Genomic DNA, 27,329 nt, shown 5'->3' on the forward strand with positions numbered 1-27,329 from the left:
ATATGGGCAAGTCAAAAAATGCTTTTTTAATGGAAACAAGGTCCTAACTATAACTACTTTTATGTATATGCTTCTTATAACCAGTAGTGTAGACTTCATATACATTGTCGGAGTGTATTTGCTTAGGAGGTTTGAAGACATTCATAGGTTTTTCAGTTGATGGGTAATTCTTAGTGTAGTAGACTTGCCACTCTTTATGCAGTTCAGAGAAGCCTTGGTAATGCATGGATATTACATCTCTAATAAAGGCCACAATCACACATAGTAATGAAGGAGTTTATTGCATTTGAATAATGTTAAGCTAATTCTCTTGGTGGCGTGTCACTTAATTTGTTGTCATACACTTTTCTCTATTATTGTCAGTCTTATTCTGACTTAACCATTTCTGGGTTGCTCCTGGTTCTTTGTAATAGGAAGTTGTGCTACTTTTTTCTTTCTACCCTCGTTCTTCCAGTGGATATGAAATTGAGGGCTGAGGCGTGTGCATTGCATGTTAGAACTTTGGCTGATATAACAAGTTGTTGTCACTATCCTTATGGAGTGGTGGTTCCAGAGGGATGGTACAACCATTTCATGTAGTTCTGTTTTGGAAAAAGCCAGGTCAGAGAAGGAGGTCCCACCAATAGTTTTTTTCTTCAAAACTATGAGTGAATGAAGGAAGCTCTGGTCACACCTTTTGCTTTGACTAAGTCTCCTTTCTGAGTCTGTTGAGTGTTAAGTGAGGAGATAAGTAAGGATATACTAATTCCTTTGAGTGCCAGTCACTTGGCAATTCATCTTTCAAGTGGTCCCTTCTCATTCTTGTGGCAGTCTCCAGTGCCTCCAGCCTCTCACCATCAGATCCACAGAAATATGGGTGTCTCAGTGGTGGTTGGGACGGGGGTATGGTCGAACTCCATCCTGCACTCTGGATCAGTATCCCCACTGCCTTTGTCCTGAACAACTTAAATTTCCACCCACCAGCATTGATGCATTCTGGCTTGGGGGAGGGTGGTGCTGGTGGCACATACTTTGTGAGGTCCTCTCTCTAAGTCAAATCCCCTCTCCAAGTCATTCAAGGGAGGAGGCATGTGTATCGTAGTTTCCCTGAGCTACAGATGCCTCACAATTCGTCCAATGAGCGTACTCTCTCCACTCATGTCTCTCACCAGTACCACCAACCCCTTCCTGGCAGAAACACAGCACTATCGGTGTATATATGGCAGATGGAAGAGGGATGGCTGTACACCTGCCTGCACTCCAGAGCAACCTGCCTGGGTTCATCACACCTGGCAACATCAGTTCTGGGCTTACACCTTTGATTTGGCCTGCCTGACACCGAGGTTGGTGTTTAAACAAAATATCAGAAAAAAATATTGTGTGAACAAAATATCATGTCAAGAATATTGAGGACAAAATATTTAGAAAGTAAGTTTCTATATAAGCAAAGTTTTACTATATATATATATAACTCTACATATATTTACCTTGACAGGATACATAGGTGTGAAGTTAGGAATAGTCTGATATTCTTTCCACATAATATTTTTGTTTCCCATATTCTGTCAGTGATCCCCAAAGCCCATTGGTGCTATGCTGCATGGTGGGAGATAAGAGTGCCAACGGTGATTCACAACTTTTTGAGCAGCTTCATGTGCTGCCTGTTCAAACATGATGATAAAGGATGTTTGGGTGTGTGGACAGGCTCTCCCTTTGAAAGCATCCACCATTTAGGCCTGTTAAGGCACCTGTAAGTGGTAACCAGATGGAGCCCTGAGAACCTCCTAGCATTATGTTGTATTGCATCCAGTGTATGTCCTGCTCTGTGTGTTGGTCTTGAGAAGAGGTGTCAGACATTGTGAGATTCCAGACTTGTGCAGAGGCTTTAAGGCTGAGATATCATTGTTTGTTGGTCTATTAAGTCAAATATTAAGGCCATAGATGGGGCAGAGGTTAGGGTATTTGCTGGTGAATAAATCTGATCCAGCATCTAGAGAGTATCTTTTGCTCTATTGTTTGTTGGCACTATGAGTAGTAATGTACAAGAGAAGGTCAGGGTAGCTGTGCATCTCATTGGCAGTGATTTATAACCCTGAATGTGCATGTCTTTAATTGTAGATGTAGATCTCTTGTTGAGATTTCCTCTAGAAGTATAGTTGTAGCATTGCCTCCAAATCATGGTGCAGTAGTGAAAAAGTGGTCTGCTCCTGAGTCAGCTATTAGGTCAAAGATATTTCATCTATTCTTGCTTGTTAAGCATATGTTATCCCAGAAGCAGTTAGATGAGGAGCTTTTGCAGAGGAGAAAGGATGCTTGTAATGGGACGGTTGAAATGAATTCTGATTCGGTTGGAGCTATGGTGTGTGATAGTGGTGTGGGATTGTAACATGTGTCTACACTCATGACATCTGGGTACATTGATGTGGTGGAGCAGAGGATTGCAGTGTAATCAGCGGTATGTATAGAGTCACATTCCTGTTCAATACGCCTAAGAAGAGATTTATGATGGTTGTTTTTGATAAGCGAAATAGGGAGATCTGGCTTTTGATTTTGTGGTGATTTGAGATTTGGGGTATTTTGGTTAGTGGGTGCATGTATTTGTAATTTAATGTAAAGCAATGGGGAGGGAGAGAAATAGCTGAAAAGGGTGAGACACCCTGAATGCTTAGTTTCTACATTTTCAGTCCTTGGTTTATTGTTTGTTTCTGATTTAGGGACACTTGAAGGAGGTTAAACACTGCCTTGAGTGCATAAAGGCTACAAGAGATATAAGCTGTGTGTTTGCCTCTACAATGAATGAGTGTCAATTCACCCAAATTGAATGGTAAGAAAAGAAGTAAAATGTCTGATGCATCTCCCAAGATATTTCATGAGTACCTGGAAGAAAAACTGGATAGTATATACATCTGCAATGTTGCTGCCTATAAGGGTTGATGTTAATTGGGATGTTTGCTTTCTGCCTCCGCCATTTAAGGTCTTCCAAGACTCTGCCTACAAAAATGAATTAATTAGAACAATCTATATTAGGGAGAATATTATGGAAATTGATTATAATGATAAGACAGCCAAAGAACAAAAATATGTAGGAAGAAATGCTCACAATTCTTTTAAAAAAAGGATTATTGCTACATGACTGCTCTAGAGCACAAGTGCTGGCATTGGCATTGAAGAATCTTCTAGAGCTTCTTAGAGCAGATACCTAGCGTGAGCATATGTGTTAATTTACAAAATGTTTAATGATAAAGAGCCCAATTAAGATGTTTGAAAACGCGAACATCAGCAATCCATGTAATATTCTACATTGTACTCATGCACATAACATACACATATTAATCTCTGCAAAATGCTTAATAGTCGAGTCATGAAAACAAAGGACTTACATTAGGTTGTGAAAATGAAAATGCTCTCGAATGAACTGGGCACGCTCCACACTGCGGAAGAATGAAGATAACAGATCAGTCACAGAAAAATATTGCATTAGTACAGGAGTAGCTGCACAACACCATCTAACTGTTAATTGTATGCAGTTGGATGTCTTTGTATTTACAATCCATTTTGCTTCCTCTTACACACCAACAATATCAAAATATTTTAGTTCAGGAAAGTTTGACAATGGAGTTTTGAGGAGGATTGCCGACCGTAGTGAGGTCTCCCCCCTGAGAGGATTAGGGAAGGTGGTACAGTCCGAGACTGCGTTGGGCTACGGCGGGCTATATTTGGGCTATGATATAGCTCATGATATATCAGGGGGCCATTTTGAGGCAAAGGCACCATTTTGAGGAAGTTGACATAGTGGCTGGGTGCCAGCTAGGGTATTAAAAATACTTCCCTGCCCTCGCACCCAGTTGTCAGAGAGTGGAAGATGCATGGATAGAGAGGTTGTTCATGGTAGGAGGCTGGTTTTATTGGGTGTACAGGTGTGATTTTTGGTTGTAAAGGTTTGTTGCGTGGAGCAGGTGGGGTCGGAGGCAGGGTGAGTTCACATGGCATACAAACATGTACAAATAGCGAAAGTGGTAGTCCACATTGAGAACAAAAGGGGGGGGTGGACAACAGCTGGCCTGAACAAGTCAGGAAGTAAAACGTTGCCTTAGGTATTAAGCTAGTTGCAAGTTCATTGTTATGTTGCGTGGGAAGGCAGTTAACAATAGTAAACAGTTTGAACGGGGGTAATCAATTTGAACAGTTTAAGGAGTACTATATGGCAAGGCCAAGGTTAAGGGAAGGGGAGGGTAGGATAGGAGCAGGTGGTGAGTTTTGTCAGTAACTGGCTGCATAATGAGGTCACTAGTTTTGTAAGGTGAAGTCTGAGGGTTCAAATTGTAAGTGCAATTGTTTTCCAATAAAGCAGCCCTTCCCCACAGCTCTTGTGTCAGTGATGCCCCCCTCTTCCCCAACGCCCACTACATTTCCACTATTTACTTTATGACACGAAACAATAAGAACATTGCCATCTTCATCATGGTATGGAAGCAGGCAAATGTTTGGGGGGAAATTACAAAATACAACTGCATCCTTCATAGCAATTAGAAACCAATACACCCTATGTTTTGGTCATATGATTTGCTGACATCATGGACGCACAAGTCATCAAGAGTCCAGCTGCGCATTCCCAGACGTGATACTTAAACATTTTGCTGTTCTGTTGACAGTGCTGATGTTTGCGATTTGATTGTTTTTTCACCACGCATATATTTGATGATTAAGAACAGGAAGGCCACTTCCCACCTCACTCAGAACATTTAGCAGCCTAAACGTTGCTACCAGCTGAAAACGCTTTCTTTTGCCATAACGTGTTGCTGACATCACGACCCAGAGCATTACAAGGACCTCAAACATTTGTGCTGTAGGGGCTGCAATGGTAAGTCTGGGACTATACGGGAGAGGATGGAAAACAACAGATCATGACTACTAACCAAACTTTACAAAACTACGAAATCAGAACAGGTAAATTCCAACGAAATGGAAAGATCAAACCGGAAGGGGTGATTCTAAGGTTTTGGGTCAGCCTCAAAATATGCTGCCTGAAGCAACAAATTCGTTTCTAAACGAACATTCGTTTTTGTTTCATTTAAAAAAATAAAATTAAAAAAATAATAGCCTAATTTAAATGACTTGGTCCAAGAGGAATTTACATATATTTTAAAAAAAAAAGTATTTTGGGGACGTGTCATCACTGATTTTGAAGAAAAACGTTGAAAAACAGATAATCAACCAAAAGGAAGACATATGCTTAATGGTTAAATGTAAGCCTAAGCAAATCAAACCGATCACTTTTACTAATTTACAGACTACCTTTATACTCTTCTTTCAGTGGTTTTAATACATGCCGTCTCAAATGTGACTACTCTGTGTAGTACTCATACCTCACATTTGGGATATAAATATCTGTGCTAAGAACCAGACCAGGCTAGTTGTAACTAATCAAAAAACTTTGGGCCGTATTTATACTCTGGTTGCGCCGAATTTGCGTCGTTTTTTTCGACGCAAATTCGACGCTAAACTAACGCCAACTAACGCCATATTTATACTATGGCGTTAGAGGCGAATAGCGCCAAAGTTCCCGGAATGTGCGTCATTTTTTAGCGTGAACCCCTTCCTTGCGTTAATGATATGCAAGGGAGGCGTTCCCGTCTAAAAAATGACTCCCAGGCCTTTACGTGGTATTTATACTCCCGGGCAAAAGAGACGCCCGGGAGTGGGCGTGGCTAAAAACGGCGCATTTGCGCCGCTTTTTAACGCCTGGGTCAGGCATGGCGTTAAGGGACAAGTGGGCTCAAAATGAGCCCAGAGTGCCCTCCCCTGCCCCCAGGGACCCCCCCTGCCACCCTTGCCCACCCCAGGAGGACACCCAAGGCTGGAGGGACCCACCCCAGGGACATTCAGGTAAGTATTTTTTTATTTTTTTTTAATAATTTTTTTTGGCATAGGGGGGCCTGATTTGTGCCCCCCTACATGCCACTATGCCCAATGACCATGCCCAGGGGACAGAAGTTCCCTGGGCATGGCCATTGGGCAAGGGGGCATGACTCCTATCTTTACAATGATAGGAGTCATGTTGATGGGGGATGGGCGTCGAAAATAAATGGCGCAAGTCGGGTTACGACGATTTTTTCGACGTAACCTGACTTGCCCCATTTTAAGACGCCCATGCGCCATTTTCCCCCTACGCCGGCGCTGCCTGGTGTACGTGGTTTTTCTCGCGCACACCAGGCAGCGCCGGTCTGCTTGCGCCGGCTAACGCCATTCAATAAATACGGCGCCCGCATGGCGCTTCAGAATGGCGTTAGCCGGCGCAAAACTTTTTGACGCTAAACTGCGTTAGCGCAGTTTAGCGTCAAAAAGTATAAATATGGGCCTTTAAATACTGATTTTCACGCACAAAGGTAAAAGAGCCACAAATAACGCAGGAAATACAGTAGATGTACTGCTAAGTGAACAATGCAGAGGCGCGGGTATTGAATCTCAGTTTTCATGGTCAAAAATAATGAAAGAGCACATTCTTTTAATCCACCTAAAAAGAAAACAGAGAGGCTTTAATCATGAGACTCTCAGCTCCACACAGGAAACAAACACATAAAACCTTAAGAAAGACAAGATAGAGGCCTACATTAATTAACACTCGTAGAGCTGCATTTCACAAATGAGGAAAATTGTAATCTCAGCGCTCGCACTGGTGGTGCGCACTGAGGTTTCAGGGTCCAGCAATCGACTGGCAAGGAAGCAGTAATTGTGGTAAACACTCCGGTGCAAACTCCTATGCGACGACATAGAGCTACTTGCAAGTAAGCCACAGAAAATATGCAATTTCACAGTAACTTTCATTTTTATTCATAGGAATATCACGCGGTGTTTCACTTCCTCCTTCTTTGCATATGGTTTTAGTTGATTGGGTTTGTGTGAAATGGCTGAACTGTTTGCACTGGTCCTTCTCCGCACCACCTATATTTTACCAGGGATTGGGGCTGCGTTCGCATCTACGTTTGCTCCGCAAGAGGTGGTAGGCGACAGGCTGATCAGCACTGCTCTCTCTGCAGCGCAAATTCATAATAAATCTGGGCCTCACTGAGGTAAACATTTGGCATGTGGGTAATTGGGTGGATGAGCAAATCACCTTATGAATATCAAACTATCAAACACATTGGCCCTCATTACAACCTTGGTGGGGGGCCATTATGAGATCCCCGCTGGGCCGGCGGGGGGAAACCTGGTTCCGGCGGGGATCTCAGCTGCAACACAGGAGCCGGCTCCAAATGGAGCCGGCGGTGTTGCGGCTGTGCGACAGGTACAGTTGCACCCGTCGCGATTTTCACTGTCTGCTGTGCAGACGGTGAAAAGCTGCACGGGGCCAAGGCAGGAGGCCCCTCCACTGCCCATGCCTGTAGAATGGGCTTTGCAGGGGCCCCCAGGGGCCCCGCGACTCCCTTTTCCGCTAGCCTTTTCATGGCGGTTCTTACCGCCATAAAAAGGCTGGTGGGAGCGGGACTCGTAATCCCCTGGGCAACGCTGCAAGCAGCGCTGCCCTGGAGGATTACTTCCACTGGGACAAAAGTGGCGGAAAACCGCCGGTCCCGGCGGTGCGACCAAGGCACTTCCGCCACGGTCGTAATCCCCCATGGAAGCACCGCCAGCCTGTTGCCGGTGCTTCCTCCAAAACAGCCCTGGTTGCAATGACCCCCATTATAAAAAAATTTTTACACACGAATATTATAGAAGCTAAACAACTAAAGAGAAATTGAAACACTATGCAGAAGACAGAACTACGTATGGGATGCACCTACCAAATCATAAAGAAACTGATAAAAATTGAGAAAATATTTTTTGCCACAAGAAGGATTATTCAAGAAATCCTTGGAATACTGGTGAATAATCAAAGAACGTAGAACTGCACAAGACAACACATCATCCTGTTATGAGCACAATATAAATGCATTACTATTACCTCCTATTTCCTGTAGAATATCACAAACGCGCACCTGGAATTAGCCATCCCACATGCCCACCTTCAGAAAACCCAAGAATTAATGGCCTGTGTAATTTGGAAAATAAATGTATTGTATTTGGTATTTGTAATTTTCAACACCCTTTGTGCATGTTTCAAAATATATATTATACAGCTCTTCCTACCGCTGCAAAGTTATGAAGTGCTTTAATTTATATATATAATATCTATGATGGCCCTACTGGATGTGGATGGCAAGGCCAATGCAAGGGCTCTGCTTCAGGAGCTTGAAAATTGGATCACTGAAAATAACATCACACCAATATATCAAACTGGCTTTAGACCTAGCTCTTCCAACCTAGATAATGTTCTTGCTCTTTCATACCAAGGTCGGAAAGCATTGAAATCACCTGGTCAGCCGTTTTTTAGGGTCGAGCCTGCGTTGCATGCGCTCGCGCATGCATATAGCAGCGAGACTCTTTTGTATTTAGAAAAGGGCTCGGAGCCCTGTCAACTTCACGTCAGTGTTTTTTATTGGTTCGTGGGCTTCCCTAATAAAATCTGCTTGCTTTCATTAGTCGAAGGCACGCATATGTCATGCCTTTTCTGGTGGCTAGCCCTCCTTGAGCGCAGCGACCAAGTACAGAAAACATGCGAGACTCGCTGTTTTCCATCGGGCTCGTGGACTTTTTTTTCTCTAATTTACGAGCCCGATCTCGCTTGGCAGAAGTCGAGCGCTTTACATACTTGATTTCACTTTTTCGGGTTATGTACATAAATGCATTTTTGCCCGATAGGTGAAAAGTCGGGTTAGGAGTTTACAATGCGATCAGCTCTAACATGAGCAAATGCGAGACCCGTTGCATTGTAAATGCTTGTTGCTTGTTTTATTGATAATAGTGTGGCCTTTGATAATATGGTGCGCCACATCCTCTGGAAGAAGCTGGCGGCCTGGGGGATACCAAGGAAATTGTTAGCTTCCATAATCACACTTTATTCCGATACTTGGGTGAAAATCAAGATCACAAATACACATTACCAAGAAAATCCACACCAACAGAGGATTAAAACAAGAATGTGTCATCACCCCCTCTCTCTTTAATCTGTACACAGCTGACCTTGGCATGGAATTGCTCAGAGGAAATACACTCCCCCCAAAACTGGGTAAGACAGTGCTCCCCATAATTCAATATGCGGACGACCTGGTCCTGCTTGCTCAGACCTGGATAGGGTTGAAAAGGGGCCTGGACATATTACATAGCTACAATGAAAAAAATGCAGTAAGGGCAAATGCAGCAAAAACCAAGGTCTTGGTATTTGGAAGTCAGACCAAACAAAAAACATCAAAGAGATTGGAAACTCAATCCACTAAAAATAGAAATGGAAAAAAAATATCACTACCTTGGAGTTTGGTTATTGAACATGGGGAAAATATATCAGGTAGCGGCACTGAGAACTAAGGCAGAGAGAACTACTTATACATTAGCAAAACTTCATCTCCGGCTCTAATCACCAACATCAGAGGCAATCAGGAGTGTTATTAAAGCAAAACTATTACCTGCTATCACCTAGGGACACCTTGCATATCCCGGTAGGCTGATTACAATGCTGGAGAAGTGCCAGATGAGAGCCTATAAAAGGATACTCCAGATTTCTAAATCAACCAGACACGCAGGGATACATCTAGAATTCAACATAATAAGAACGGATATAAACTGCAAAATATAATCAGGCTTTTCCATTGTATTTGTAGGGCCAATGAGGTTACAAACAGCTTGAGGGGGTCCCTGAAAGCAATTTGTGAAGATGATTCTAGTTGCTGGGCAATCTATCTCAGGCAAGTCTGGGAATTTTTCAATTCAGCTCCCTCCTACACATTGGACCCTCTCATATTGACGGCCCTGCTAAAAAAGACTTAGAAAGACCACGGTGTGCGAGCTTCTAGAGAAAATGACATTGTCATAATCAGGAATGTTAGCAGAGCTGAGGGCTTAGCTGAGTCTCATACAACTACTAATGCCCAGCCGTACATGAAAGCAGCACTGGGAGCCCATGCATTTCAGAGTATCTTGCAAATGCGTCTTTTAACACTCCCCGTTTGGGACTATAGATGAAACTGGAAGTGTACGCTGGGATATTCACAAGAATGTACTTTATGTAACTACCACACTGAATCCATAATACATCTAGTATGTTGCTGCCCATGCTTGGTCTCAGAGAGATGTCAACTACTAAAACCTCTATTCCTGAAATATGCCTGAGAACATTCAAAGAAGCCGTAAAATATATATTCACTGCAGAAATCCTTATGGAACTGGCTTGCCTTGAGATCTTTTTCACTATTATGAGAAAGGCTCTACAGCTTGCTCTGGGTCAGCAACATGCAGGAATCAAAAAGTAAGGTATGGCCCCTAAAGAAACATTATTGTCAAAGTGTATCATTCAACCATGTTCATCTTACTCATACCTATGCCGACTTTGACCAAGATGCAGATATGTTAGTGAACTCTCACTTGAACTTCTGGATTTTATCATTCTGCTTCATATTTTCGTCTTCATATTCTGTGTATTCTGTCGTTACCCTGATGTCAGACTGTCTGCATACTTTTCATAGGCACTTGCACTTTCATTGCTATGTTCATAGTATTTTTCAGCATTTGCACTATCACGTCTACGTTTCACAACTGGATGTACACAGAACTTTGCAGCTCTTTTAAAACTGCTGCACAAAGGAAGTAATAAATATAAAGGCCCATATTTATACTTTTTGACACAAAACTGCGCCGGCGCAGTTTTGCATCAAAAATATTACCGCCGGCTAACGCCATTTTGGTGCGCCGTGCGGGCGTCATATTTCTACTTTGACGCACTGCGGCGCAAACAACAGGTGGGAGTCATTATTTTTGACGCACACCGCAGCGTCAAGTCGTAAAGGAAAATGACGTTAGCGCGGCGGAAATGACTGTGGGTCGATTTACGATACCGCAAACCGGATATGCGCCGTTTTTTTTGACGCAATAGCGTCAAAAAACACAGCGAACACAGCCATTTCACCAGAGGAGAGCCAAAATGGATCCCAGACGCCACTACAGACCCCAGGAAGATGACAGCAGACCAGGAACCAGCCAGGAGGACCCACACAAGAACCAGGACACTTTTAAGAAGAAAAGAAAGTGTCGCTTTAGTGCAGAGGAGCAGAAAATTCTGGTTAAAGAGGTGACGGAACACCAGCACCAACTGTTTGTCACATCAAAGTTGCCAATCAGTAGGAGAGAGGCTATATGGCAACAAATTGTCGACAAGATTAACAGTGTGGCTGAAGTACGCAGAACAGTCATCGAGTGCAAGAAACGCTGGCATGACTGCAAATGCAAAAAGATGGCAAGGAACAGGAAGGCAGAACTGCAGACTGGAGGTGGGAGTCCAGCACACCAGGAGGCCCTGGACCACATGGAGGAGATGGTCGCAGCCGTCATCCCTGAGGAGATGGTCACAGGGATTCAAGGACAGGACAGCGCAGACTACCAGGAGACAACGCACATGCAGGGTAAGTCGCATGGGGAATTATAATGCAATAATGTTAACTGCAAGTGGGGGGGATACCGACCACAAAATGCATGGAAGTCAACATATACATGGAGTGGCATGGGTAAAGGAGCATGGCATTGGGGCATGTCTTGCACAGACAGAAGCTGGGGCACACCATTACACTACACCAACAACAGTCCCATGGGGGCATGCTGACATGCCAACGATGGAGCAAAGGGAAAGCCACGCCAGGAGGGAAGGGCACAACGTCAAACTGACATCCTGGCACACATCAGCCACCATACCCCCTACATTAACTAGGACCCTATTAGCAATCCTCTAGCCAAACCGACAACTGCAATGTAACTGCGACAACAGTTCCCACTACCACCTCTGATCTGTGTGCAGCTCAAGTAGCCAGTGGCAGTAACCTCCCCATGGATCATACACACCTAAATTAGGGGGTGAGGATGACATCTGCAACAATCTCCTGAAACAAGACAAAGGCCCCAGTACACTCAAATGTCAATGCCCATAGTTGTCACAAACATCAGCCAAAGTAAACAACAATAGGAGCGACACAATACTAAGGACACACCCATGCTGCATATGTCAGGGTCCATCCTGTGCCTGGGTAACAAGGCAACATCCCAAATGTCATACTGCTCAGACAACAGCATGAGGAGGGGACACATGTAACTGGTCACTGAAATACACCTGCACAGTCAGAGGAGGAAATAGGACACTGATACGACTATCAGGGCAATCCAATGTAACACACATTACCCAACATCAGCAGGACCCATTAACAATGTCAGCATCCATATCGGATCATAACATTGCCATGCATAGGATATGCCACATGTCAATTACATTTAAGTCGATGTGAACGATCAGGGATTGGGGCAGGTCCAGATTGTTAAGTGTGCTGCCAGGGCCATCAGAACACCCACAGCCAGTGAAAGGTCTCACCATGAGAATGGATGTACACGGAGGGTCGAATAGGAAAATAAGGTGGCAATTCTCTATTTGGCTAAAATCAACACCTAGAGGCGATGAGGCTGACAAGTCTAATAACTCAATAACATACATGTGACACACAGGTGGGCCATAGGCCTGAAACAATGCCCATCTGAAGGGCTGCAGATATTAACACAAAACAAGATCACAAAGTGAATTCATCAAAAGGCAGGCACGTCACATCAAAATTGCCACAACACAGACACACTAATTGTACCCTGTTTCATTGCAGAGGAAGATGGATCTCCTGCCGATATACCTGTCCCACATTTCTCTGATGACATGGATGACAAGCCGATAAACATTCCCCAGGAGACTATCCAAAAGGTCCTTGAAACCCTCCAGACCCCACCTTCTGTCACAAGGAGGAGCACAGAACAAGCAGCCATCGCAGAGGAACCACCCACCACCCCAATTGTAAGACCTGCCAGCTCCAATACAGCTGAGGACTCAGACGACACTGGCACCAGCTTTGAGAGAACTGTAGTGGGAGTACAGCGGGAGCTGGCCAAGGAGGTTCGGGTGGGGAGGCAAAATATGGCAGCCAGCCTTGAGGGGGTGCATTTGTGTATGATGTCATTTGCAGATCAGGCAGCAGCTATGCAAGCCCTAACATCTATCTTGCAGGAACTGCAGAAAACCCAGAAGGAAATCAGCACAGCTGTAATACAATTGAACCAACACCTACAACAGCAATCCTGTCAACGCGTGCACGAATGCAACATTGAACCCCTCAGGGCCGACCTGGCTGCCTACCATCGTGATGTGGCTGCTATTCTCAAGAACCAGCAGGCCCTCCTTGCAGCAGTACTGCCCTTAAGACCTTCACAGGGAGCAGCGACCGGGATGTCTGACTCCACGTCTTCTAACCCTGAGGTGTGTGTTGCCCCTTCACAACCAACAACAACAAGGACAAAGCAGGCAACACACACATCAGAAGAAGAAGACATGGAACAGATCACATTCACAAGGAAAAGTACCCGGAAGCACTAGTCCCTGCCACATGGCCAACTATTACCAAAGTCCTGCATTTTGAAACATGACAGTCTTACAACAACTGTACTCAAGCACTGTTCTGCTAACCACTGTATATCTTGTCACCCAGCCCAGTGATTGTCTCTCTCCTACTCATTGACTAAGTATGTCCCTCTGCACTGTCTGAAACAGCAACCCCAGCATGACAAAAGCATTTTGGTAAACCCTTGTGTTGGATCACAATGGAAGATATCACTATAATGGACTCACAATCATGGACAATGTACTTATAGCACTACAGCACTTTTCAATAAATATCACTTACACAACAAATCTATCTCTGGGTAATGTGACATATCAACTGTGCAGTAGATAACTGAAATGTGCCTACTGTCAAATTACGTAGCTTGTCAATACAACTGTCCAGATATTATGTAGTTAGAGACATCTGCACAGTGACCATGATTGCATCATACTCTGCCCATCCTGAGGGAATAATCGGATGAAGTGAGAAACCATACACCACCATGCTGTGTAGGACAGAAGAATGCTTCCTCAGGGGATAACTACGTCATCAAATAGTGCCCACTAAATTATGTCAACATGCAAAAACAACACACTAAACATGCCACACTAATCTAAGTAAATACAAAAAAAAACTGCACAAATGAAGGTGTCTGAGTTAACATACAAATAGGTAATCATGCCGAACTGTGTCACAAATGATGTATGAGGGTCATGAAGATAAGAATACAAGATTGCCCATGAGATCTCATCTTATAAGGGTGTGCATGATCATCACACTGCAGTCAGACCTAAAACTGTTTCCCCAATATCACGTCTGGAAGCACTGTTAGTGACTTTGAAAACACACTTATCAACAGAAACACATTGGGAACCATATTAACTGTGATTGGTGGTTGCAACAAAGGGTAGACACTTTGCAAGGTAGCTCTGGGCTAGCTGCCAATCGTATAGCTCAGTTGGGATTTGTTTTTAACATAGGACACAGATGTTATAGTACAAAATTGATGTACACTGAATCCAAACCCACGATCAAGTGCCATTCAACACATACTATTTAGGGGTAACTAAATATTTATTAAAAGCTAACCATAGATGAGGAAACTGAAGGAAAAATCTTACCTACCCTAATCTACCCTGGCTACTCATTACCCACAACTGTCCCTAACTAACCTAAGCTACACTTACTAATCGCATGTAACGAAACATTGTAAACATCTACCCCCCACCCCCCTTATGAGACGGGACAAATTGAGGACAACACATACTAACCTAAACACATACAATACTATCCTAAACAAATATATATTTATTTGGTATTTTTTTTTTTTTGTATTTTTATTTTTTTATTTTACACATAAGAACACCAACATAGCCCCCCACCCACCCACCCACACATGTAATAAGTCAAAAAAAGAAACAAGCAGGACCCCCTACCCCCCACCCACTAACACTAACTAAACTAACAGCCTATACTAACCTAACACTGAGCCCCCTAAGCCCACTAACTATAAGAACAAGGAAAGGGGAGGGAGGGGAGGATATCATGTCCATCAATTCAACTGTCTAGAGGTTGGCCCTCCGGAGGGTCCTCTTTATATCCTTGACCCACCGTTTAATGTGCTGCACATCCCGGCTCAGGTGGCTCACCTTGCGCAGCACTTTGTCCATCTTATGTTCAAGTCTATTGAAGGCTGCAGGGTCAACAGCTGGAGCAGTGGCAGTCTGGGTACCAGTGGAGGAGGTCTTTGTGGGCTGTCCTGCACCGGTGGCAATGCTGGGGCCAGGAAGTCCAGCAGATGTTGGATCAACAGAGGCAGCTGTGGGTGGGGCCACCTGGCTCTGATTGGTGGTTGTTTCTGTGGTGGCTGTGGTGGGCAAAGTAGGCCCACCCTGTGGGAAGGCTCGCCATGCCCCGGAGGCACGTTCATGGCGATATCGCGGGCCATCCTCCGGAACCCCGACTCCACCAGCAGGATGTGCTGGTATCGCATGGCCCGACGCTGAAATCCACTGACCTGTTCTGGAATCATGTTAGCTGCTGTGAAGACAAATGCAGATATGCTGCATTGTGTGAAACGGCACAACAAGTTATTAGGATATTACATCTACTGTACTTGTAACAGCTCATATCACGATACAGAACATTGAATGTCCCTGAGGAAGTATATGGCAGGCCAGACAGCAAAGGTCACATAACACAAAGCACATCCATAACCCACAAGATGGGTAACAACTGGCTTTGACATGCAATCTGAGTTCTGACAGTTAACATCTAAGAATCATGCTGCATATCCCCCACCAAGAGCTGGGCTACAAATGTCAGTGTACGGAAAGCAAAACTAAAGCCACATGGTCTGCAAGTTGTAACTGGACTTTCCAGTATGGTACCAAGTGCCAAACCTGACTGTGTATACTAGTATGCAACCAAACCGTCACTTATTCACAGGTATGTGTAACATACTGGTAGCCTCAATACTAGGTACCCCATTCACAAACCCATGGCCGTGTTTGAGGGGGTGCGGTGGATACACAACTATAATTTGCCAACAACATGTACACCGAGGAGTGTATAGACAACTCCACACATGTTTGTCCCTACAGACACACCACAGGTAAGGTCTATCTACAATTAGGAGTCAGCAAACCCTAGAGCACTCATAGGGTCAGACATGTCAGGAAATGCAGAACTTAGTACACAACATATACTTCCAGTGAGGCCTGATTTACATCAGATACAGAGTTGCTAGAACACCCATGATCATGAATTGCATGCACACCTAGGCCATTACACTCAGGTTCCACAGACTTGATGCACTACATGTGGAAGTACATGCTGCTAGGAGGTTCTACCTACTGTTTCAAGCTTACATAGGTAAATAGTGAAGCAGATGTCTATTGGGAAGCTATTAGCTCCACCAATCTTAGCGAATGTGGGTCTGTCAGGCTGACTAAATAGGGGCTGACTTCCATTGCGACTCTTGGTGATACAAGTGTCAGACACATGACTATCCCCTGTACTCACAGTGTGGCCTACAGAGATGTCCTACAGTTCCTACATGATACCATTGGAAACGCATTGGCAAATCAAAACATGTGAGAACTGCATTCCCACTCATGGAACAAGTGAAAAACTTGCCCAACGCATCACACCTTGCTATGCGTCCAACTCACACGAGTCCATAACCAGCAAACACAACACATAACAGACATATCAACACTTACTGGAGTGGTCGGGGTCCTCAAATGTCGCCACCTCTCCCACAGTGTAGCGTGCCGGCCAACCTGTAAGGTATGGAAGGAAGAAATGTGGTCAAAATCTGTGCACAGTGCAACAATTTCATAATCATTTACAATGTGTAGGCTGAATATGGACATGGCAGCCATTCAGACATGATGGTACTGCATCTGATATTTCACGGCCAACTTGTACATAGCATGGGTCTCCTGTGACAGTTACACACATATCTGCACACATACATTGACCCTAACTATCATGTGGTTGCAAACTTGCCCCATAATTGGTGAGCACAAAAAAATATGGAGTGTAATCGTCTCATCATGTGCATCCAAGAGAAACATCCAACGCCTGGTTACTTGAGGACTGCATTACCAGTCAAACATGCCTTGTGGTCATGACACATTTATTGCACATAGGCCCAATGTACAGAGGGAGGGGCCGGGACTCCTGTAAGCCATCCTGTTGTAACAGTATAGTCAATTGATGTAGCCCAGCTAGGGTGATTTGCACCAACCATGGAGATGTGAAGCCATGTGCATACACTTGGACTGCCATCCATAATTGGATTGTGGCTCAACTAATTCCAACAAACATTTTAAGATGTTAGCTGAGGGCACCTTACACCTTTTCACAATGTTTTCAAATCATGAACTGACATGTATCCAAAAAGATCAAGAAACACAATAATCCCACACATTCATAGTACTTCTCTGAACGCTTTCCTTACACACTCACCAGACTAACATGAGACCAATGCTTGAGCCAGTTTGCTATTATCAATTGACGTGAAGGCAGCACTCATTTTCAGCATCATGTAGTGATTCTAAAGTCAGTCTAGCAATTGCGTCAACATAGTTGGCTTAATGTTGGTACATCTGTACTTTTCTGTCAATAATACCCTATATAGACATGATTGGCTCCTAATTTGTTAGTTGTGCTGACAAAAAGGCCGCACCAATTTCCTTCATGGTAAAGTTACCTGTAAGTTTGCTGAGCACGTGCTACCTGACAGCTAGCAATTGTGATCCTTGCCATAGTGCATCAATGATCCCCTTATATTTCCCCAGCATTACACACAGTCATCAAGTTATCTGGCAGACATTGTACTAATCCCCTGATGTCACTACAGAGCATTTAATCAGGCACATTAACAATTGTCGTACTCACCAACAGTGCCTCCAATCATGATTCCAAGGTGGTCCAAGAGATCCTGCTCCCCGGTGCTTCAGCTGGTGGTCACTCCTCTGGCTGGCATACCCACGCTGCAGGTGATGCAGCACCTTTCCCCACCGGATTCTGCGCGCCTCTGTCGGGTACCCCTGTATGACCCTGCCCCCTGTCTGGATCATGAGCTGCAAGAAATGTGTCACCAGCCAGATGAAGCCCCTCAACTCCTCTTCCCCCATCCTGCCAAAACGTGGCCTACCAGACATACTTATAGTTGAAGATAAGGAATAGGGGTAAAAGAAATAAAAAGGGGAAATGGGTGAAAGTAGGGGTAAAAAGACAGAAAAAAAGTAACACTACCCACTACCCACAACAGACTCCCACAAACAAGAAATACACAAGATAAATGGACAAATATAGACAAAACACAGTACTACAGTATACACAAACAATATTTATTTCACAAAAGGACAAATACAGCACAAAATCTCTGGACAACACTCTCTACACATCCACACAGTCTAGAAGGATCATAGACTGCAAAGTGAAAGTGAAAGTACACCCACTGTACATGATCTGTAAACAGGATATCCTATTACATCACTTTGTGTATGAAAAGTCCCGCCTTTTTCGCATTATGCATCATTTTTTGTTTACCAAAACTGTATTTGCATCTTCTTTTTGACGCACAGACGTGAATATTAACCCGCATCCACATAATGATACATGGACTGTACAAATATCTTGATGCGGGCTAAAATTCACTCCTGTGCGTCAAAACAAATGACGCAAATACAGTTTTGGTAAACAAAAAATGACACACACTGCTAGGGACGTCAAAATTACAGTGCATTAACTGGCTTGGGGCATTTTTACTTGTTTTTGGGTTATTTTACATTTGGAACACATCAGAGATTGGCTAATTGAAGACAGTATGGTGTTGATGGTGTATGTTCACATGTGTGACATCATACTGCAGCGGAACATCATCCACTACACCCTTCACAGTATGTGTACAGTTGGCTGATGTCATAGATGGTCATAAGTGTGGCCTGCATATATGTGTGGCACAAATTGTGCATGTTTGTCATAAGGAGAGGATAGCAATGTGACGCACATATCTACAATACCTAAATGCCTTTGGCTCAAAGTGTGTGCTTTGACAACTAATGTGTTGGTTGTCCAACTGTGTGTGTATATCACATGAAGCATTATTGTGTCTATGTTTGTATGAATGTGAATCCTAAGATGCAAGTCAAATTTGGAATGAGCAAGGGCATGTGTTAGAAATGGGGTTTCTGGTTGGCTAGGGTATGCACCTCAGCCAGGCAGAACTTACCCACTCTAGTCAGGGCAAGGGAGTTACACGTCCAAGATAATCCCTGCTCACTCCCTTGGTAGCTTGGCACAAGTAGTCAGGCTTAACCGGGAGGCAATGTGTAAAGCAATGTGTAAAGCGTTTGCACAACACACACAACACATGTGACGCAATATCCCTACCACAAAGGAAACACAACACCAGATTATATGAAAATATACTGTATTGTACACAACACAATTATCAGACCAAACATCACATATCAGTACTATCCTGCTACCTTAGCAGTTGTCAGAACGTTACACATTAGTTACTCTGCAACCTAGCAGTAGTCACACATTACACACAGGTTACTCAGTATTCTGCAACATAAGCAGTAGTCAGGAAAACACGTTATTACATCACAGCACTTGTCATAAGAATATCATAAAATGCCTATAGTAGGAACATTAGAAAACATATGGCAAGTTAGAAAAACATATTAGCAAGCATGTCCATAAAAGGAACATTTGCATACACATATGTAAAAACATCAAACGCAGGTAGGTAATATATGAATCAAACAAAAGTCTGTAGAAAGAACTTTGGATTGCAACTATGTTGGTCCTTTAAACAGTACCTGGTTGGATGAAGGCACCTCCAGTGCCTAAAAGGCAAACAATTGGGCCCCCTGCGCTCCTATGTGCAAAACAGGGGCCTCCCTTATACTCTGGGGTCAGAGGAGGGCGACATGCACCTCCTCTCTTTTATAGACAGGCCCCCCGGGGACCGTGATTACTGGGGGCCCGAGGGCCTCAACCGTCCCTCACGAGGGGGGCCAAAGCCAGCAAAAACAACTTAGGGCAGGAGGGGGGCACCACGCACCCCCTCCAGTTTAATGACAGGCCCCTCCTGGGACCCGGGATCTCTGGGGCCCCCCCGGGCCTCCACTGGCCCTTCCACCGGGGGGGCCCACAATAATGCCCGTTTTAACTAACAGCAGAAAAGGAGCGCCCTGCTCCTAACGCAGAGGCCAGGGGGAAGGGGGCACTCCCTGCGCCTTCCTCTGGTAAAGAGGATGCAATTGGCTGTCAACTGGGTTTCGTGTCACAGATAATTAATAAGCACAAAACGGTGACCCTTGTAGATTAAACTGACAATAATATGTCAGATCACCAAACAGTTTGCTATACAGATGAACAAATATCAAAGCTTTTGGAACTACCTTCACTCTTAAGCGGGGAATCTCCACCCAGTGAGACACCTAAACTAGATAAAGTAGATAGATTAAAACAGCTTAAGAAGAAAAATACAAGAACCCAATTACATGCACAGGTGTTACTCGAACATTAAAAAAATAATACAATCCTACTAGGTCTACAAGTCAGAAATATTCCTGTGATTTTCACTGGCGATCCTAAATACCTGACACAATTTAGTGGGGTAGGTACCAAATGTTCTCGAGATTGGCTAGCTTTGTCGGTTGAAACAGCTTTAAGGATTAGTGAGAGTGAACTAAAAGAAATAACCGAACTTGAACAAGAGATAGCTGCAGATAATACCATACAGAATGCTCAGCAGCTGTTGGATTCAGTTAATAAAACTATAGAAGAATTCAAAGTCAATACGATCAATCAAAAAACAACTAAGTTAGCTCGAGATATAAAGAATTTTGATATTCTGCATACATATCCCTATTTAAGAGAAGACTTCTATAAAAACAACAATCCCAATACTCTTAACCTCCAATTTCAAACAAGATCACGCAAGAAATGTATAACTTTTTCAGATACATCTTCTGAATCCGAGTCAGAGACACAAGGTTCTTACTCTACGGCACAACCTTTTTTAGGCAGAGGCAGCCGCAGAGGGACGAGAGGGGGTGGCAACCCCAGAGGTCAATTCCAAGATCAAAACTTTTTTCGAACCAGAAGGAGAGCCTACAGACGACAATAATGAGACCAGAAGATCCAATTCCCATTTATAATCTGTTGTCACACCCCTTATCGCAAATAGAAAAACAGGTGCTTAGTAAAGGATTGTCGTTTGTCCCTAACAGGAACCAAGACCCTGTAGAAAGTAAAATAGAAATACTGACATTTCTCCATAAGGTCAGACTGAGAGCTTTTTTTAGCTCAACTCCAACACAAGATGGAAACGAGGACAGTGGCCTTAGACCTAAATCTACTTTTCTACCAGAGAGAAATGACTTGCCTGAGGAAATTAAAGTATTTGGAAATCTAGTGTTGAAAGAACTAGATTCACTCAATTCTAAAAGAATCTATTACAATGACAATTGCTCCATAATAGAAAAGAAGCCATCAATGATTTGGCTGAAAATAAAGAAATCATTATAAAACCGGCAGATAAAGGAGGTGGGCTTGTGATCTGGGGTAAAGAACAGTATAATCAAGAAGCCATGAGGCAATTGAGTAACCCACTTAATTACCGAGAAATACAAGACGATATACCCAAACAGGTTAGCAACAAAATTGAGGCACTTACGGCTATAGCGAAAGAACAAGGATGGATACGCAAAAAAGAACATGACTTTTTGAACCAAAACGAGGAAAGAATTCCTTGTTTTTATATTCTACCCAAGATTCATAAAAACTTAGAGCATCCACCGGGCAGACCAATAGTATCGGCTTGTGGCTCTATTTTAGAACCTCTTGCCCAATTTGTTGACGTTTTTATAAAACCTGCTGTAGCTAAGACACCAGCTTATGTAAGAGACTCCATGGACATTTTCAATAAGTTAGAAAATCTAACATTTGAAGAGAATAGCCAGCTTTTGGTTACTTTTGATATCGAGTCACTCTACACTAATATCCCGCAAGACAAAGCAATCGAGATCATTAGAAAGACTTTGAATAATAATATCCAACCTCACGCTCCCCCTACAGAATTCTTAGTGGAGTTAGCAACATTATGTCTGAAAAACAACTTCTTTAAATATAACGATCAGCTATACCGCCAAGTGAAAGGAGTTGCAATGGGTTGTAGTTTTGCCCCAGAGATCGCCAACTTGGTGATGGATTACTTTGAACATAAATGGATCTACCCACAAACCAATCCTTATAGGAAACACATTAACCACTGGTTCCGTTATATCGATGATATTCTGATGATCTGGCAAGGGACGGAAGAAACTCTAGAAGCGTTCCGCGACTGGCTTAATCATCGCACAGTTGATTTCACATTTACTATGAGTAAAGATAAAGCCAAAATCAATTTCCTTGACTTATGGATCTGGAATAAAAACGGTAAACTAGCAGTCAGTTTATATAAAAAACCCACAGATCATAACACTCTGTTACATTTTGCAAGCGGACACCCACGTACACTTAAACAAAACTTACCTTATGGCCAATTTTTAAGAATTAGGAGGAATTGTACTGAAAAAACAGATTATTTCGATAATGCGGAAGAACTGACTAAGAAACTCATTGATAGAGGATATCCCCAATTTTTTTAAAAAATGCAGCCAAAAGGGCTTGGTTTACGCCAAGAGAAACACTACTGGTCCCAAAAGAAAAACCAAAAGATGTCCCTCTGACATGTGTTATCACATTTAGCCCTAAGGCAAATAAAATACGGTCCATTATTGAACGAAACTGGAAAATTATCAGTGAGTTGAATATAGACAAACCACTTTTTTCGTTCAAAAAGGCACGTAGCCTAAAAGATCAATGGGTTAAGGCGGCACAGAAACAACCTGAAAGAAAGAAAGATCTGAGAACTTTGTTACAGCTGCCAGCAATTCAAGGGCATTACAGATGTGGCAAATGTATATCATGCCAATATACACAAGATACCAAAGAGGTTAAAATAAATGGTATAGTACATGCACAAAATGACTTTACTAATTGTAACACTAAAAATGTGATTTATTGCATCATGTGTCCTTGTGGAAAAGCGTACATTGGACAGACTTCACAACCAGTAAAATCCCAGATCCTTCAGCACCGGTCCAGAATCAAATGTGCAGTTAAAGGAGCACCATTGGTCGAGCATTTTCTAGACTGCATGCATACAGCAGAAGATATCTGGTGGACAGTACTATCGGCAATACAACCTAAACCGGATGGATCCACATTGACAAAGAAACTATTAAAAATGGAAGCAAGGTTCATTGAGAGATTCCACACAGCCAAAACTGGACTAAATGATGATGATGAGATGTGGGCTCTAATTAAGTGAGACCTTTAATTCATTTTCAGTAGTTCTTAAGATTCTTTAAAAAAAATAGTTTAAAAAAAAAACAATTGAGGTCTTTTTGAACTTTAATCACTCCACCCTGTGATATATCCTGTACATATTAGAATTTTAAAGTAATATTATTGTATATGTTTGCACTCACAGAATAACACTGCACTATGCTTAATAATTCATAATATAATACCAGATAAGGTGAGTTGTCCTGTGAATGACAGTATCTAGCTAGCTTTTAGGAAAGAGTACGCTCTTTTTGTTTACAACATCCACAAGATGAACCAGTGATAAAGGTGCAGAATAGAGCCCTCTGGTATACAGATATATACAGCATGCCACTAGAGGTCAATATCACTTACTCTAGAATAGGTATTTTTTTGTAGAGATTGTTTGGTAGAGATTTTTTAGATTTTTTGGTAGAAATTATGGATGATGAAGGTACATTCAAGATGGGCGAAACGGTAATATGAGATGGCCATCTGTTTGAGAACAGAGATTTTAATTACAGCAGACGATTTTTGTATATGTAAGATGGTCTATGTCCCGACTTTAAAACAACAACTGTAATTTGTCTGTTAATCAATAGTTTGAATTTACACCGGCGACAATATTTGGGAGCCAGCTTTAGATGAATATACACTCGTAACAAGGAAGAAGTAGGGGATTTTTGATTCCACTAAAATGGCCGCCTGTTTTACGCTTTGTGCCGTTATTCGGCAGACGACACACGCAGTCAATTGTTTTGACGGTCGGTGGGCCTTGCTAGTTGAGACGTTAGCACGTTACAGAGAGCGCAACGTCTCCTAGCAACTAAATTTACCCGGAAGACGCGTCCTTAGGCAGACTTGCCATACAGAGAACGACACGAGCAAACGCTGATCACGGTAAAACGGCGTAGATTCCTGACACTTTAGATTATATAATAGGGCGCTAGTTTGAGCGGTAATTTTTAAATATGGTCTATTGTTTTTTTCCCCTGCTTAGGTAATCGGTGTGAGCCCCGATGCCATACTTCGTTTAAACAACCTAAGTAGCAAGGCTCACAGATCAAATAATTAGAGGAAGGCAGGCAGCAACTATCTAATTTTTCTACAATTAAGGTAAAATCTTGCGGTTTTAAAGATAGTGCACACTATGAGTGTTCATAGATGCAATTGCAAACGCTGCTAAGTATTTAATCACAGCTAGACATATATTCACAATGTGATTGACTGCAATGTTTAAAGTATTCCTAAGTTAGGCTAACAAGGTAAATAATGAAATAATTTTAAAGAAGTTACATAAGGTAATCTGTTGGCATTGACATAATCCATTTATTACTGTTTATAATATTTCTACACCACCTGTATGACATTGAATGTACAGCTGAAATAATTTTCTGTTTGTTTGATTGTTTTTCTAGAAATGCTATTGCCCTTTTCCAGTCCTGATGAGGCCCTAAATCAGAAGGCCGAAACGAGTTGACTTCTTTTTATTGCAAGTGTGTGGGCTAGCCAAACAATGGACTATATTGCAAAGACTTAAGATGCACTATATCACGCTTGTGTGAAAGAAATACACAACGCGTTGTTAGTTAAGTGTATGTAAAGCCCATTACCTTAGCAAGTAGGAGTGGATCACACGTGTAGTTAAGCGATAGTGACCACTATTTAAATGCGTAGGGCACCACCTTTGGTGGGTTTCTTATATTGTTAAACTTTACACTTGTTTTATTTGTTGGTAATGTGAGTAATGTTTTGTTTATTGTTTATATTTATTTATGTGGTGTGTATTTAGTAATGTATTGAACAACCATAGCTCCTTTTTTGCAAACAAATTGTTTCGAAATAAATATGAGAAAGAAATGAACTCAGGAGTAACAGAATTAAGTACTGTTCTTTAAACTTAGGACTAAATTTGTCCCCACCTGTCGCTTACTCTTTGACAGGTCAGCACAGCAGCAGCAGTCCATGGCGGTTCCTGGTGAGTCCTTTCAGCCTTTGGTTTCCAGTTCCAAGATGATGCCAAGAGTCCCCAAATTGTGGGGAAAATTCCCCTGTACTTATAGTCAGTTCTTACAGTGTTTTACAATGGTAGGGAGAGGAGGTTCCAGCCAGTTACAACTGGTTCTGGGAGTGCCCCTGGTCTCCTTTCAGCACAGGCTCCAAACATCAGTGGGGGGTTAACAACCCTATTGTGTGAGGCCAGGGCACAGTCTTTACAAATGCAGGTGTGCCCCGCCTCTCCCTTCTCTCAGCCCAGGAATACTATTCAGTAAGCAGATGCACCTCTGTGACACCTCCACCCTCCCTGTGTGCAGGCTGTCTGAAAAGTATGCACAAAGCCCCAACTGTCACTCTGCCCAGACGTGGATTGGAGTCAAGCTGCAAAACACCAGAGTCATAAGCACAGATAAATGCGCACTTTCTAGAAGTGGCATTTCTGTGATAGTAATAAAAAAATACACCCACACCAGTAAGCAGCATTTATTATCACCATCACAACCATACCAAACACGCCTACGCTACCCCTCATAAATCAGACAATACCCCTTACACATAAGGCAGGGCATTTCTAATGCAATCCTATGAGAAGGCAGCACTCACAGCAGTGAGACACCAAGTTAGGCTGTTTGTCACTACTAGGACAGGCCATGCATTATGGCACATGTCCTGCCTTTCTACATACATGGCACCCTGCCCATAGGGCTAGCTATGGCGTACCTTAGGGGTGACTTACATGTAGTAAAAGGGGAGTTCTGGGCCTGGCAAGTAAATTTAGATGCCAGGTCCCTGTGGCAGAAAACTGCGCACACAGTCCCTGCGCTAGCAGGCCTGAGACAGGTTTGAAAGTCTACTTCAGTGGGTGGCGCAAGCAGCGCTGCAGGCCCACTAGTAGTATTTAATTTACAGGCCCTGGGTATAGAGATACCACTGTACAAGGGACTTATAGGTAAATTAAATATGCCAATTAGGTATAAGCCAATCATACCAACTTTAGATGGGAGAGCACCTGCACTTTAGCACTGGTCAGCAGTGATAAAGTGCTCAGAGTCCTAGAGCCAACAGCGAGAGGTCAGAAGAACCAGGAGGAAGGAGGCAAAAAGACTGGGGATGACCCTGCGTAAGGCAAAAAGTCCAACAGCATGTGTTAGTCATACATGTAACAACACCCGTAAAGTATACTTCCAAGTTTTAGGGTCACGTAAACACCACATGTGACATAGCATGCACCAGATGGATGGCAGACGCATGTTCATGTCAATGGTCCACATTTTCTACATCCTATGTCCTAGAGTATTGGTAAGAGCTTCCTAGGCACTAGTTGATGAATCCCACAGTGAGTCATACACATGCATTGAGGAAGTGGGTACCATGTTGTTTGTACAGACAGACAAGGGTCAATCTCATATGTATGATGACACCACAGTTGAGGCCATAGAAGTAAGCCCCAACTATCAAGTGACTGTGGTGGACCAGCATACAAGACAGCACATGTCCACATATTTCCAGTGATCAATTGCACATAGGTGTCTTGTTCATGTGTGTGGTCCAATGATGATCCTGTAGGTTGTTTGGGGTGTAATTTGTCACAGTTCGGTCCAGGGCTCATCATGAGTCAGTGGCAGCTATTCCTGTAACTACTGAGTATCCTTTGTTGATCAATGTGAGTAAAGTAGATGTGGACATGTGAACCAACATGTGGATGGTCCCACCCTGTCACTAAAGACGTGTAATGAGACAGTCAACAGGGCAACCTTGGTGTGCTGAGTGAGATAATGTCTCAATTGTCATGTTCCGGCAGGTGTCATTACAACATTTGTACACAGGTTGGCCTCTGCACTTTCCACTGCATCAGGGAACATCATAGCCTCTGTGCTGTTTATTCTCGCAGCTATTCACCACACACGGCCCATCACTATGTTGTGCGCACTGTGATGCTGTGTGTGAACTGTCATGGTT

General features: G+C 43.1%; 1 protein-coding gene across 10 annotated transcripts in view; it reads right to left on the reverse strand.

Annotated features, from left to right (window-relative positions):
• LOC138297861 (uncharacterized) overlaps window positions 1–27,329 on the reverse strand; it is a 1,048,787-nt gene that overhangs the window by 821,969 nt on the left and 199,489 nt on the right. For all 10 annotated transcript variants that reach the window (XR_011204470.1, XR_011204464.1, XM_069236838.1 and 7 more), the window contains exon 3: window positions 3,360–3,410. Coding sequence is in view for 8 of the 10 variants with exons in the window: in XM_069236838.1 (XP_069092939.1) it covers window positions 3,360–3,410 (51 nt within the window). In the remaining 2 variants the exon portion in view is untranslated. The remainder of the gene's footprint in view (window positions 1–3,359; window positions 3,411–27,329) is intronic.

The sequence above is a fragment of the Pleurodeles waltl genome, chromosome 1_2 (assembly GCF_031143425.1).
Source record: "Pleurodeles waltl isolate 20211129_DDA chromosome 1_2, aPleWal1.hap1.20221129, whole genome shotgun sequence".
Taxonomy (NCBI): domain Eukaryota; kingdom Metazoa; phylum Chordata; class Amphibia; order Caudata; family Salamandridae; genus Pleurodeles; species Pleurodeles waltl.